The 14,769-nt window shown below is 54.6% G+C and overlaps 5 protein-coding genes across 5 annotated transcripts; 3 read left to right on the top strand and 2 right to left on the bottom strand.

Annotated features, from left to right (window-relative positions):
- Window positions 1-3,361: 3,361 nt before the first annotated feature.
- QBC33DRAFT_442756 (transcription factor SFL1) lies at window positions 3,362-5,352 on the top strand (the record flags this gene model as incomplete). The annotated part of the gene is made up of 5 exons (XM_060424199.1): window positions 3,362-3,708; window positions 3,774-3,872; window positions 3,931-3,998; window positions 4,048-4,470; window positions 4,547-5,352. The coding sequence occupies 5 exons, from the start codon at window positions 3,362-3,364 to the stop codon at window positions 5,350-5,352; spliced, it is 1,743 nt and encodes a 580-aa protein (XP_060288617.1).
- Window positions 5,353-6,233: 881 nt separating this feature from the next.
- QBC33DRAFT_583106 (uncharacterized protein) lies at window positions 6,234-7,480 on the bottom strand (the record flags this gene model as incomplete). Its single annotated transcript, XM_060431368.1, has 1 exon — window positions 6,234-7,480. Exon 1 carries the CDS (start codon window positions 7,119-7,121, stop codon window positions 6,234-6,236), a length of 888 nt encoding a protein of 295 aa, XP_060288616.1. The 5' UTR covers window positions 7,122-7,480.
- On the bottom strand, window positions 7,303-9,815 carry QBC33DRAFT_521116 (cytochrome P450). The gene is made up of 5 exons (XM_060426428.1): window positions 9,169-9,815; window positions 8,628-9,105; window positions 8,509-8,577; window positions 7,743-8,440; window positions 7,303-7,666 (listed from the first exon to the last, which is right to left on the bottom strand). The coding sequence occupies exons 1-5, from the start codon at window positions 9,326-9,328 to the stop codon at window positions 7,524-7,526; spliced, it is 1,548 nt and encodes a 515-aa protein (XP_060288615.1). The 5' UTR covers window positions 9,329-9,815; the 3' UTR covers window positions 7,303-7,523.
- A 281-nt stretch (window positions 9,816-10,096) lies between these two features.
- On the top strand, window positions 10,097-11,629 carry QBC33DRAFT_510266 (putative succinyl-CoA ligase subunit beta, mitochondrial; the record flags this gene model as incomplete). Its single annotated transcript, XM_060425757.1, has 4 exons — window positions 10,097-10,195; window positions 10,233-10,322; window positions 10,377-11,526; window positions 11,586-11,629. 4 exons carry the CDS (start codon window positions 10,097-10,099, stop codon window positions 11,627-11,629), a joined length of 1,383 nt encoding a protein of 460 aa, XP_060288614.1.
- A 1,773-nt stretch (window positions 11,630-13,402) lies between these two features.
- Window positions 13,403-14,688, top strand: QBC33DRAFT_8341 (uncharacterized protein). The gene is made up of 3 exons (XM_060433124.1): window positions 13,403-14,157; window positions 14,228-14,295; window positions 14,621-14,688. The coding sequence occupies exons 1-2, from the start codon at window positions 13,724-13,726 to the stop codon at window positions 14,268-14,270; spliced, it is 477 nt and encodes a 158-aa protein (XP_060288613.1). The 5' UTR covers window positions 13,403-13,723; the 3' UTR covers window positions 14,271-14,295; window positions 14,621-14,688.
- The last annotated feature ends 81 nt before the right edge of the window (window positions 14,689-14,769 follow it).

Here is a 14,769-nt window from a genome sequence, read left to right as displayed (position 1 = left end):
TCATCTTTGCTTTTGCTTCATGCCAGTGGGGACTACCTATATAGCATGGGCCACCGACATGCAGGGTGATGAACAGCGGGCATCTTTTTAAGTATACCTTGTTTTTTAATAGTATATAGTAGCTACCAGAACTCCACGTAAGGCGAAGCAGTGGGTAGATCACGCAGCAAGAGCTCCCATGGCGTGTCGAGAACGAGAGGGGGTGAAACATGGGCGCTTGGAGGCCTTCTGAGGCAATCCCAGCCCGTTACCCAATTCTCTCGTTTCTGGATCGTCATGTTCACACTGCTCAGTTCTGGGTTCCCATCCACGCAAGTGTGGCCCCACTCTCCAGGCTGGGCTGGCTGGGATGGCGTATGCCGGTTCAGGGGTTTGCACCAATCGCAACGAGAGAAGGGCATGTCGATACCATGTCGTCTACCCGGCTTCAGCTGAGGAGGTTTACGGGGAAATGGAATGACGACATGGCCGGCCCGTAAGAGGGAAGAGATCAGAGGCTTACATGATCTATCTCGTGCGTTGAGCAGCTGAAAGGCGACGAAGGCTCAGTCTAAGTGCCGTGTCTGAATCCTGCCGGTCGAATTGCTATTCAGTCGGGCACGAGTACGAGATAGGGGCTGTGGTGGAATAATTTCAGGAGTTCCGCGTCCAACAAGATGGCGATCGTGGGTCATAGCATCGTGACATCGGCGACATCGTAACCCAGATGATACGCTTTTGGGAATGGACCAGCAAGGGTGCGAGTTCGGTACAAGTGGGCCGGCAACACCCCGCCATTACGGCCTAGCAAAGACGGGGGCGGCGGACCGGGTGGTCTGAGCAGCGAGATCGATCTTTGGGGCGGAGCTACCCGGCGGAGAGAACAGATGGTCCGTATTTTGTCTGTTCTGGGACCTTATACAGTGGGTACCTACTTAATTTCATCTGATAGTTTCAGACGCACGGGGCGGCGACACAGAGCTGTTGGTCGCCGAGTGGGAGTGATTGAAGGTGAAAGTCAATGGCGAGACTGGGCCAGGTTCTGTTACGTTTTAGGCAGTAATGGCAGGTGCTACCTATCTCCAACATCGGGCAATAAAGGAAAGGGTGCCATGTGCCGCCAACTTGCTTCTAAGCTCCAAACGAGGTGTCCCATGGGTTGGATTCCCCTATTCCTCATTTCGCAAGGCGCGTTGAGCTTTCCCAGCTTTCCCCGTCAATAATGCCCGGAATATTACATAGGTACAGTAAATAATCATCCGCCCCCGCCATCTGTTGTACGTACTTCCACTACACCGTACACTAGGGTACCTAGTCTATGGATATAATAGTAAATTAATCCCTGGAGACTGCCGAGATTCTATGCGTAATACTCGATTTTGCACAGCTGCGTTGCCTCGCCATGCCGTTGGCCACCTTGTTAAATCAATTACCTACCTTAGGGGGAAGCCTAAAACCACAGGTCCCCAATAGCCGCCCTGTCAGCCGTGGGCTCTGGACCTGCCGAGACGGGTTGGTCAACCCGCAACACCAAGCTCGGGCCTCCCAGCAGCTCTTCAGACTTCTAGAGCTTCCACAGCGCTTGTCCAAGCTGTCCGTCTGCTACCCGAGCAGGTACTCGCACAGCGCTTTGACATGTGTGGTGTGTGACTGAGATTCAGATCTTATCTGCGAGCCTACCTAGTGTAATGTCTGGAAGTACTGTACACAACCAGCCGTCAATCTCGGACGAGGTTGGGAATGAGAGACGGCAGAGGACAGAAAGAAGAGAAAAAGAAGGGAGAGAAGAAAAGCAAGACAATCCCGATCCCCCCTTTCCGTCCGTCTCATTTCTAGTTTCCCGACCGGATTTCTATATGCCACATACTATTGCGTACTATGTATGTAGGTATGTATATTCTACATAGACGCCTGGGTCAAGATTCAAGATCTGTCTGCGTCATTGTCTCAGGCCAGTACTGATCCACTCGTTCGTTGGAATCTTCGAACACTCACCTCCTCTTGCTTCCATTGGCTTCTTCAGCTGCGCGACATTATTGTCAATCCAGTAGCTATCTGCAGGTGGAATTGTGGGTAATATTGCATCGGCCATTGACTCTCCTTCCCATTTAGCCCGTCAGTGCCCGTCTAGGGCGTCCAAAGGGGAAAAGGGGGAAGAAAAAAAGAAAATTCATATCAGATCCCGAGAGTCATTTGCTAAGCATTTACAGGACTGTACTGCTTGGTAGCCGGTAAGCTTATTCCCTCCGCATCTAAAATTTATTACCTTCCGTCCCGTGGGGCCTGGTAAAAGCAGGAAACAATTCTATTTGCTGTTTGCCTTCTCCCGGCGCCTTCCCCGTCGCTAGTCCCGTCTACATGTAAAAGGGACAAAGTCATTGTCGGGGTTGTATTGGCAGTTCTGGAAGGCAGCTACAATGTACATACGGTACTATGTGAGGTAGAGATCCAAGATCTGTCACAGATTGAAGAATATTACCACTTGCCGCTCCTGGGGAGAAAAAACCTTAACGAAGCCTGGGCCAACCCTGTCACTTCAGATCGCTTCTGCTCAACAAGTTGCTTCCCACACTAGCGTATGCTACCCTATGCCTACCCTGTTCCCTCCCCCCTCACAGGCGCATTGCGTCTTGACGCACAAGCAACTCAAGACCAGAATCAGAAACAAGGGACTGCATTCCGGCACGGATAGGTACAACTCCCATCTGCTTTTCTCATCCGCTTCTCGTTATTATTGCGCCAACACCCCAGCAACCTGAACAAAAGTCACACCCCCTTCCCCCTTCCCCCTTCTTCGGATCTTCCTTCTCCAATCATCCACTTCCTGGAAGACTATGGTCGCTTTAACCCCGGGGTCTTGCGCCACTAGCCGGAACATTGAAAAGTACGAATAGAGTACAACAGTACAAGCATCCACCAGCTCCACCATATCCTGACCCACGATCACCTCGTCTCTTCTCCTCGCCGAGACCCAGAAACGGCCGAACACAACGCATTCCAGCAGCACCTCAACCAGCAACAGGGTCCCCCTCCCGACTACGATCGATTGCTGGGTATATCTCCCTGTATGTGCCCTTGACCCCGTCGCAACCGAACGGCTCCACCGCGGCTTCATGCCAGGACAACCCGGGAAGCAGCAGGCGAGCAACTTCTGGTCCCGAACAAAGGAATACGCGCATCCCGCCCGTCGTGAGCCGAGCAGCAGCAGCCGTTTGACTCCCCGTTACGAGCAATGAGGTTGGTTGTCTCGTCTCTTTCACTGCTATTACAGTCTGGCTGCGCGCATCCATTCCGTCAACCCCTCCCGCCCGAGCCCTGTCGGCTCGTCGTGTCTCATTGCCAGCCATTCCGATGCTGACTCTTGTCACTCGATTTAGGGCAGATGTCCACTGCTACTGAGAGCGCGCCGAGGGATCGATATTTGAACGCCCGGCTAGAAGAATCAATGGGCGCCAGAACGGTGCCAATTCTTACCCCTACCATCCAGATGTCCGCTCCGTCGCCAGGAGACCCGATGGAGATCACGACCCCGACGAACTCGTCCGCCCCGCCGTCCGCCACCAAGAGCCCAGGCAGCGACGCCAATGGCATGAGCGAGCATTCGGGAACCACCTCGCAGAACGAGCAGTCGCCCGCCGACACCATCATCATGCCGGCCCCTGCCGCCGCCGCACCGGCAGTCCACCAGCCCAAGATCGTCCAGACTGCTTTCATACATAAACTCTACAAGTAAGAGCGATTTCTCTGTGACGGAGGTGTGAGCCTTTTGGGTTTTGAGGCTAAACGTGGAACAGCATGTTGGAAGACAAGAGCATATCGCACCTCATCTCGTGGACCACCTCCTCGGAGAGCTTCGTGATGCAGCCCTCACATGAGTTCTCCAAAGTGTTAGCGTATGTTGCCTGGCACAGTCCTGTTCGCCACCGGGGCACCCATCGCTGACCTGAGCAGCCAATATTTCAAGCATACCAATATCTCTTCCTTCGTGCGACAGCTGAACATGTATGGTTTTCACAAAGGTTCGTCTGCCCCCGCACCCGGCGCTCTGTCAGGACTGACTCCGAGGAGTAGTGAGTGACGTCTTCCATCATGGAGGGCCTGACACGGCCATGTGGGAGTTCAAGCACGGGAACGGGAATTTTAAGCGCGGGGATCTGGTGGGATTGCGCGAGATCAAGCGAAGGGCCTCGCGCCATGCCCTGGTTCACCGGGAATACAACCACCAGAAACCGCCATCCTCCCAGCCCGGCACGCCGGCCGAGTCCATGCCGCCAATGCAGGAAGGAAGCGACCCAAGGCTCGGCAACATTGAACACACGCTCTACGACCTGAGTGCTCGACTGCAGCGCAGCGAGGAAAACTCGCATTTCATGCACGTAAAGCAACAAGCCATGATGGACACCGTCGCACGCCTCTTGCGCTTCAACCAAGAGCTCTCGCGCGCTGTCCTCTCCCTTGCCCCGAGCCCAGATAATCCGATACATCGAGACAGTAAGTGGCGTTCCCAACTCTTATCCTCCCCTCCCCCCCCTTGGCAGCATTATATTCTAATATCTATCCCTTGTAGTTGTCGCGTTGCAGGGGGATATCCAGCGCCAGGCGGAGACGATCCGCTCATTAGACGATTCCCACGAGCCGCTCTTCTCGAATAACCGCCAATTCTTCTCCAACCTCGAAAACCCCCCCGTCTCACCGCGGCAATTAGCCCAAGATGATCCCCGACGGAACAGCCTCGCTGTTCCACAGGTTCGGCCTCCAAACTACTACCGGCCCTCCGTTCCCTCAAACCTATCCATTAGCACGCGTCGGCCGTATGGATCAATCGGCGCAAGCACAACCCAGTGTTCACCTTCGGCACTCCGGCCCCAAATACCACCGCCCCCTCCAGGGCCCCACCCCTTGGCCAACGTCGAGCTACCTCCCAGCAGCCTAGCTCGACGACATACATCAGCCGATATCCGGGCTCACGGCTGGCAGCCAACCCCCCCGCCCTTTGTCTCCTCAGGCCCACCCTCGACACATTGGCCGTCCTCGCCTAGCCGTGTTGCCCCTGAGGAACAGCGGATACGGGAGTCCTTGTCGACTTACTCTCTTCAGAGTAACTCGCAACCCCATTCGAGGCCAGCCTCGCCTCCTCCACCATTTGCCAACGGCGGCGGCAGCGGGGGAATTGACAGCTTCGGGAGCTGGTCATGGAACGCTGCCAACCGTGGAGATAATAAGAACCTCTCGATCAGGGACAGCTCAGCTCCACCGACTAGAAGAGGAAGTATGGCTCATATTCTTAACCCGACCGACACTGCGGAGAGGGAAGACGAAGACGAGATCGATCCTAGGGGCGAAGACGATCGGAAGCGGAAGCGCTTGCAATGATAGGGGCATGAATAGAGGAAGCAATAGGCAATATCCCGGCCTGCTCCCCCTCTCGCATCCACCTCCCAGAGCTGACATTTACCGACACTGCACATAATTCCTGCCATTAAGGCACATCCTGTACAGAAATTCCTGGATAACGGCCGCTGCTCTTTTGTTTCTCGGGCAAAGGAGCCTATGGACATTTGTAACGGCCGATACGTTCATGACACTTCGGAGAATTATCGCTTACCTTGTTCTCTTAATCCCACTCTCTACCACTGTCTATATTTCATATCATCGGACATTGTCTATCTACTTCTAATCCTGGATGGCCCATTGTTTGGGTTTTTCTCTTATTGGGTGGCCGAGAGTTTAGAGCGAGACAGACAGTCCTGCTCTGCCACACTTCGCCGGCGGTTGGGCTGTTTCCTTTGTCGTTTCTAAGGGCCGATGGGTGGTGGGTTACGCATCTGGAGGCGGGAAACGTGTTGCATTTTGGGAGGCTCTAATGACAGACGACGACGACGGCACTCTGACAGAAATAAAACAAATCCACCTGTAATTAGTGTTTTGATAATTCTGTACTTCTTTCTGCTGTTGCTGCGGCGTGGAGGTCGACGCTGTGAGATGAGGACGAGGTTTATGTGTATGAGATGATATGGAGCATTGACTTATGGCCTGCGAAAGACGGTCAACGTGTTGTAACCCCCTTTCTGTCTGGACAGGGTGGACATGGTTGGATTCGAAGTGTCCTTGCTGCATATACTTGCTGCACGAAGGGATCTGGATGAACTAGGTGGATAGGTAACATGCTCTAAGCCGCTTATTCCAAGATCAACACCGACAGCCGCTCTCAAGTCCGTCAAAAATCCCCATATGAACGTTGCGTAAAGCCCGCCTCAGCCCGACTCCGCAGGGGCTTTCCTCTTCTTCTTGTTCTTCTTGTTGGTCCTCTTCCGTTTCTTCTTCTCCTTGGCGGTGTCGCTCGGCTCTGCCGACACGGCTTGCGAATCCGACGACGGTACACTTCCCGACCCGACGATCCCCGCGCCGGCCCCGTCCGCGACCGCGTCCTCGTCCCGCATCCTATCAGGCTCGCCCCCAGCATCGGCACCCCGGGTTATCCCACCCTCGGCCGTCCCCACTGCCGAACCAAGAGCCCCAACAACCCCCTCGGCCTCGCCCTCGCTCACGCCCACGCCCACGCCCACGCCCACGCCCACGCCACCAACTCGCCTCCTCTTCCCCCTCCCAACCCCACTCCTCCCCTCCTCCTCCTCGCTCTCGCTGCCCCCGCGCTCCAACCCCCTCTTCCCCCCGGCCTTGTCATCACGACCGCCGCCGCCGCCGCCGCCGCCCCTCCCCAGCAGCCGCGTCCGCAGCGCCCGATCCATGCCGCCGCGCCCCGTCGCCGAGCCCGCGCCCGCGCCGGGGCCCGTGCTCGCGGGGAGGTAGCCGATGCCCGCGTTCGGGGGCAGGGCTTCGATGCGCTCTGCGGCTGCTGCTGAGCTCCGGTGTTGTTGTGGTGGGTGGTTGCTGTTGTTGTCGGTGGGGCGCGGCGGGGCCTGCTGCTGCTGCTGCTGCTGTGGCCCGGCCGCCGCCGCCGCGAGGGAGGAGAAGCCAGAGGAGGAGGAGGAGGGCTTGTTCGGTGTCGAGGCGGTCGGGCGGATGAGGGTCTTGAGGACGCGCTCGTGCTTGGCCAGGCCGAGGGAGATGCGGTTGAGGATCTGGTCCATGTTTGGGGCGAGGGGGAGCTTGGTGCTCTGGGGGGGGTCGGTTGGGGACATTTTTTGGGGGTGGGGTTGTTGGGCGGGTTTCCAACGGCAAAGTTTGGGGATTTCAAGATTGGGGGATCAGAGTATTGGGCCGGGAATTGGCAGTCAAGGCATCTCAAATTTAGTCCTGTATGAGACCTACTTTTTCTTTGCGCAGGTTGGTTATCGAAGTAGATCTCTGGAAGAGAAGAAGTTGGGGCATGTTGCATGTAAATTTGAAGATAACCAAACCCGTGGATAAATGCTTATCATCCTCGCTTATTTGCATATAATCCATTGAGAGAGCGACTGCCCCTGAGCTAACTTTAAACAGGGGAATAGGTAGGTAGCGGCAGATTACAATGACGACCTATCCAAAGGGGTATACAAGGAAAACAGAATAACTGGTTTTGACTGCCCATCATTCATACTGAATCAAGCAAGCTCGCCGTGTTGAGCTTCATATAGGGCCACAGGCACGCCATGTCCTGGCGCTCCGACAATCTCGGCCTTGTGATATTGAGCATGCCAATCTCCCCGGTATTCCAATCGCTCATATTTTTGCAAGAGACGGACAACTGTTTCGCACCGAGGTCAGTCGCGCATTAGCCATAGATTTAAACAGACAGAGAGGGGCCAGAAGACTCGACGTACGGAAGAAGGCCATCTCAGTCATGGCAAAGTTCTGTCCAACACAGATCCGCGGACCGCCGTTGAAGGGCACGTATGTCCAGGGCTTCGGTGTCCAGTGATCCCATCGATCCGGGCTGAAGATGGCCGGATCGGCAAACTTCTCCGACGGCGGGTAGAGATCCTTTCGGCGCTGCATCGCCAGCGCGCTGTAGACGACCATGTCTCCCTCGAGCACAACAATGTCAGGCTGACCCGGTTGACCGGGGAGCGTCGATGTCTCCAGGGCCGCACGGAGGTTGTAGGGCACGGCAGGGTATAGTCGCAGCGTCTCGTTGAGAGTGTGGGTTAGGTATTTCATGTCCTTGAGGTCCTCATACGTCGGCATCCTTGTTGACCCAACCGTGGCCAGTATCTCGTTGCGCAACCTTTGCATTACGCTCGGGTAGTTAGAGAGCTCATAAATAGTCCAGGAAAGAGTGGCTGCCGTCGTATCTCTTCCGGCAATGAGGACAGCCATAATCTGATCCCGGAGGACTTTGCGATCCCTGGTGGATCGAGCGATACTGTGGAGGAAGGTGAAGTGCTTGTCCGATTTGGAGAGCTTCTCCAATTCCTCCACGGGAAGCGCGAGGGCCTGCTCAATATATGGGTATATGAACTTCTCAATCACCCGGATGCCTCGTCTATATCGGTACTTGGGGATCAGATGCCGGAATGGACTATTTGTGTCATGTGTGAGCAAGCCTGTGCTTCCCTCAGAGCACTGGAGTTAGACCGTTGGACTGACGCTAAGATTGTCAACATCATCTGGATCCTCTGAACCTCATTGAAAGCATGGGCGAACTCGTGCTTTGGGCTGAGATAGGTCAGCGCCCCTGTTCAAGCGTCAATGCTCGGGCTGCCTACTTATCCAAGCTATTCACGCTAGCTCCAAGGAGGAAGTCGGTCGTGACATCGAGCGTCATTCGGTAGAACAAGTCCATGATATCTACGGTCTCGCCGGCTGGCGGGAGTTTTGAGATAAGGGCGCTGGCCCATTTGTCGAATATCTCCAAGTCCCGGACTTTTTCCTTTATGAACATGGGCCGGATCAAGCTCCTGCTGCTCTGCCACTGTCGGCCATCGGTGGTGAAGATGCTGTCCCCGAGAAAGGGGCTCCAGACTTCGTGAAACCGTGGCCCTTTTCCGAAGTCGGCAAACTTGCTTGTCAGAACCGTCTTTATATGTTCTGGTTCCCTGGTGATCAAGAACCTGGTACTGCCAGTAAAGGATATCTCGACGCAGTTGGGGCAATCCGGCGTTGCCTGGTTGAATAGTGACTCGTAGAAGTCCAGGAACTTGTTATTCATCTGTTTCCGCCCAGCAGAGATGAAGAATGGAAAGCCTGTTGAAGAAGGTTAAGCGCTTATCGCGAGGGCATCCAGTATGGCATCAACATCATTCTTACCAAACAGCGGGTTAGTTGCAAGAACGGGGGCTCTTACGCCCCCGGCATTGCGAACCCGATAGTTTGCAATCGCCCGTCGAAAAGCGTAGAAGAGAGTCAGAAGCACTAACAGGCCACTACAGATATTTGCAAGGCCCAGAGACATCACAGAAGTAAACATTGTGCATGACAAGGTGATAAACTACTGGAAGCAGGGGATATGGGTTGGACCTGGACAACTGAGAGCAAGATGGATTATCGAATTCTGATGTAAAAGCCTTGTATACTGCAAGGAGGAATGGTGGAGCATCTTGAGCAACATGTACTCAGCATTCAGCTTATTATACACATCACTTAAGAGATGGAAGAGGCACATGAAAGTCCCCCGCAGCACGGGACCGCGGTAGCGACTCAATTTCTCCGCATCATTGAAGGAGCTCAGTGGACCAATCAAAGAAACGGAAAGAGAACAATCCAACGTCTCGCAGTCGGAGTTCATGTCATCTGAAGCAGGCTCGATCTACGCCGAGTCTGACACTGCAAGATGATGCTTTGCCTGAAGGAGCTCTGCAAGATCTAAGCCTAATATACCATGCAGTATTTCCCAGTCGGGTGGGAACTCGCACAATTTTGTTTTGTTGGCCAATGGGTGCGCAGGGCGATTGAATGATTAAGCAAATACAAGGAGAGCTTCGAGAACGTTTACTTTCGGATGTCGAGACTTGCCGGCTGGGTGTTGGGCAGCTGACGGGGGTTCCCGGGAAGCAAATACCGGTCTCAGGGACCGACCTAACAATCTAACTGGACGGCCATTGGCTCGGAAAAATCCGCGGGAGCTCCTGAGAGCGTCATGTCTTGATTTGGAGCAACATCACTTTTTTCTGCCCTCCTAACGAATTGCAGCCATCATCCCTCTCGATCCAGCAATTGAGAGCAATCTCCCCTCAACATGTTCAAGCTCGGTCGCAACCGCGTGCTGGCTTCGGCCTTTGCCGCTCCCAAGGTATGGCTCTTGGCCCGCCTGGAAATCGATTTCGACGCGGTCCTGGTCTGTTAATTTCCGAAACTAACGTATTGAACTTCAGCTGTCCCCTTCTGCCAGACTGCCCGGCATCGCACAACAACGACGAGCTCTGAGCATCCACGAGTATCGGTCCGCCGATCTCCTTCGCAAGGTTAGCTCGCCAGCCTTCGGCTCGAGAGAGATATGCTAATCCCGACGTGCTCAGTATGGCATCGACGTGCCAAAGGGTGCTGTCGCCAAGACCCCCGAGGAAGCTGAGGCTGTCGCAAAACAGATCGGCACCGATGATATGGTTATTAAGGCACAGGTTCTCGCTGGCGGTCGAGGAAAAGGCAGCTTCGACAATGGCCTGAAGGGCGGCGTACGCGTTATCTACTCATCGACCGAGGCCAAGATGTTCGCCGACCAGATGATCGGCCACAAGCTCATCACCAAGCAGACCGGTGCTTCCGGCCGTCTGTGCAACTCGGTCTACATCTGCGAGCGCAAGTTCGCGCGTCGCGAGTTCTACCTGGCTGTCTTGATGGACCGTGCCTCCCAGGGCCCCGTCATTGTCTCCTCTTCGCAAGGAGGCATGGACATCGAGGCTGTTGCCAAGGAGAACCCCGAGGCCATCACCACCACCTACATTGATATCAACGTTGGCGTCACTGACGAGATCGCACGCGGTATTGCCACCAAGCTTGGCTTCAGCGAGCAGTGCGTCGAGGATGCCAAGGATACCATCCAGAAGCTCTACAAGATCTTCCTCGAGAAGGACGCCACCCAGATCGAGATCAACCCCCTTTCCGAGACGTCAGACCACAAGGTGATGTGCATGGATGCCAAGTTCGGCTTCGACGACAACGCGGAATTCCGCCAGAAGGAGGCCTTCTCATGGCGCGACCCGACACAGGAGGATCCTGATGAGGTGCGGGCCGCCCTGTCAAACCTGAACTTCATCAAGCTCGATGGTGACATTGGCTGCCTCGTCAATGGTGCCGGTCTCGCCATGGCGACCATGGACATCATCAAGTTGAACGGCGGCACGCCCGCCAACTTCCTCGACGTTGGCGGTGGTGCGACTCCCCAGGCCATCAAGGAGGCCTTTGAGCTCATCACCAGCGACCAGAAGGTCACCGCCATCTTCGTCAACATCTTCGGCGGCATCGTCCGCTGCGACGCCATCGCCCATGGCCTCATCCAGACCGTTCAGACCCTGAACCTGAAGATCCCCATCATCGCTCGCTTGCAAGGTACGAACACGGAGAAGGCTCACCAGATCATCAACGACTCCGGCATGAAGATCTTCTCGATCGACGATCTCCAGAGCGCCGCCGAGAAGGCCGTACAACTCTCCAAGGTCGTAAAGATGGGTAAGTTCGACGCCAACAATTTTCCCCCTTCCCCTGGTCGTGCCTAACTCAGCCGCTAGCTCGTGACATTGATGTTGGCGTCGAATTTACTCTGGGAATTTAAGGTACGGTATAGACTGGACGGACGGACGGCTTCCCCTTGTACTACATACAACTACAACAACACACCCCCGGAGGCGGTTTCATGCGCGTGTAAATAAATACCTATGCGGATTAGAAACGCGGAATGGGATTAATCGTGCCTGAGGCAGTTTTGGCCTCTTCTCACCATTCTCGTCTGTTCCCCTGGCCGTGCAAGGCCATGTTCGAGTGTTATCTTTGAAATGGGAGGCGACTGTTCGAATTGTCGGACCCGGTGGTTGTTCCTTGTCCGGTCATGCATTCCTGAATGACTGACTGACGAGCGGCGGTAGCGTTCGTTGGAGTCAGGAATACCATGGTGGGAGGGAGGCAGCAATCGGGATACGCATCTACAGTCTGAGGAAAGTAGGATGTTGGTTGGGTGGTGGGATTACTGATGATAGGTAAATCTGACGGCTATTGAGAGTAGCTGGAGGAATAGGTACGTTTCCAAACCGGCATTGGAAGGAAAAGAAGGGGCGAAAAGCGAGACGAAATGAGATGATTCAATCGGGATGAGGGCGGAAACTTATACCGACACACCCGGAATTCCGGAATTCGAAGAAGGCGGGGGATCGGCATCGTGAACCCGGAAGGAGCCACGGCATGTTGAGGCGCCAAAGACCTGTAGTGGCACGGGCCAACTTGCCCCATGTTTGTTTTACAAGGCTTAGCGCCTTTGGCAATAACAGAGACCACAACTACCTATACATGCGTACCTCGAGAAGATGATCTCGTTCGGATTCTTAGGGCTGACTTGGCTCAGCCGCTTGCTCCTGGCCACGCCACGGTACACAGCACATCGACTTTCTTACGGATTTTTGCCCGATCTATCTCGTCGGTTCTGTTTGTTCTAGACCCTCCTCGACAGCTCCCGAGCGGGGCAGGGCAGGACCAAGGATCTCGTTATCCGCAACTTCCAACCGCGGTGCCAATGCCCGTAAACGGGCGGCTCAGACTAGGTATTTATGAGGATCCGCCGCTTATTCATTAGACTGTTCTGAGACGGGGTAAGAAGCATCGCGTCGCTGTCGAGGCTCACCTCCATGTCGATCGTTCGCCTTCAGCCCTCTGTGAAAGGCAAACCACCATTGTGCTACCAGATAACTTGGTCTGGTCCGGGAGAGACCTTGTTCGATCGTAACCCCTACGGAGAAAACTCGCGCGGTCCGCGCGCACCGCGCACTGCGCAACGAGTAGTCGCAAACATTGACTATTAGTACGATTGGCGCATAGCATATCTCACACTCTCCCACCCTAAAAGATCGAATGTCTATGCGCAGACAAGGTTCGACTTTGGAACTAGTGAGGCCGAGGCAGCTGAGCCACCCGCAAGTTCGATTCCGTCTTAGTTCGGGGACCTACTACCGCGGGATGACCCAGTCTTGGCCTTGCATCCTGCGTCCCTTGTCTAACAGGAAAAGGTCTATATAAGAGGGCAACGTCCCCCAACTTGGACTCCAATACTCAGTCTAATTGAAACATTTTCCCAGTGAGCCTACTTCCTACCTACCTACTTTTGACTTTAAGTAGAGCCATATCTCAGGTTTCCCTGTCCCAGCCTCACCTTGATCACATATCCCATTCGCAGTCACTACTCTCCTTGAAGGCCCCTCTTCCACTCTAGGACCTTCACCACTTCCCACTTCCTACCTCCCACCTCCCACAAAGCACCATGCCCAGCTCAGCCATGTGCCCCTGCACAACCTGCTTCAACGCTCCTCCCGGGCCCCGTCCAGCCAACGCCAACACCCTCCCCCGGCCGGTCGCGAAGCAGTCAACGAAAGCGTACAAGACGACGCGGACGACCGGCTTCTTCGCCGGCCGGCTGAAGAGGACCCCCAGCGTCGACAGCACCAGCTCCGACCTCGTCAGGCTGCGCTCGTCCGCCCAGCCGCCCGCCTACACAGATACCGAGGAGTTCCGAGTTTAGGCCGTTTACCTGCATAATGGCTGTCTCGCAACCAAAACCCAAAGGAAGGTCGATGCCGAACGACGTCCGGACTAGAGCAAAACTTGGGCAGGGCAGTGGATGTTGTGACGGGTGGCGACACATGAACGAGCGTATCAAGCAATCATGGACTCGCGGGCCTGTGAACGTCGAAAAGACTCCCTTGTCGGGTTGAGTCATAGGACCTTTTTTTTTTTTTTTTTTTTTTTGGTCAACGTCGCCACTGGAGTTATGGTCCGGGATACCCAATCAATGGAATTACATGCACCCGATGCATCCCCCGGAACGACGTTTTTCTTCTTTTTTTCGCTATGGATCCGCACAGCCAGCAAACACCCAAGGGATCCCACCTCATACCTCATATCAGGTGCTTTTGATGTCAAGAAAGCTGCCTCCCGGCTTGGCAAGCACTTCTTGCCGCCAGAAGCCGCCTGCTCCGCCTACTCCGCCTGCCCCGCTTGCTCTGAGCCGTCCCGTCGGCTTCCCAACCCCGATAGGAAAACCGGCAAACGAGGTTCGAGAGAGGGTTTTTCTTTTTCATTTTTCGCCCTCTTTTTTAGGTGGGCAATCCTACAGATCCCCTAGATGATTCACCAAAAAATATAACAAAAACTTAACCAACCCACTCAGTCCAGCAGGAGCAAGAGATACATACATACAGCCACTTTATTAGGCTTGATGTGCCAGCAGAGAATTGTGTAAGTCCGTTCCTTCCGCCATCACAGTCACATGCCCCCAACAATATACACACCCTCCGCGGAAATGCCTTGCCTGGGGATAGTTATCCATGAAACCCTTCCCGCCGCCTCTGGCGGTTGCGCTGGGCCCGCGGGCTACACGTAAAGTGACAAAACTCTTTCAACCCATGTAGAAGCAAGCTCGCTCATTAAGGAGCGTTGGAGGGCCTGGTCGGAGATGCCGTTGACATTCGATCAAAGCGTCCCCAGCTGGCATTGACTTCCGCAACCAAGCACGCTTCAACTGGGTCAGCCGATATTAGATGGCTGGTTAACCACTTATTAGGGCTCATAGAAGAACCAGGTTAGTAAATATGGTAGCACAAGAACACCGTAAACGTCAACGAGGAACATATATCGGCTAGGCGAGCAACAATAAGAAGTCTTTGTAATGCCGTTACAGGTACCCCCTATCCTTTACCCAAACACGCAGCA

The sequence above is a fragment of the Phialemonium atrogriseum genome (genome assembly GCF_030411735.1).
Source record: "Phialemonium atrogriseum strain 8032-3 unplaced genomic scaffold QBC33scaffold_1, whole genome shotgun sequence".
In the NCBI taxonomy this organism is placed as follows: domain Eukaryota; kingdom Fungi; phylum Ascomycota; class Sordariomycetes; order Cephalothecales; family Cephalothecaceae; genus Phialemonium; species Phialemonium atrogriseum.
The sequence above is the reverse complement of the archived record's forward strand: the minus strand, read 5'-3'. Positions and strand labels throughout refer to the sequence as shown.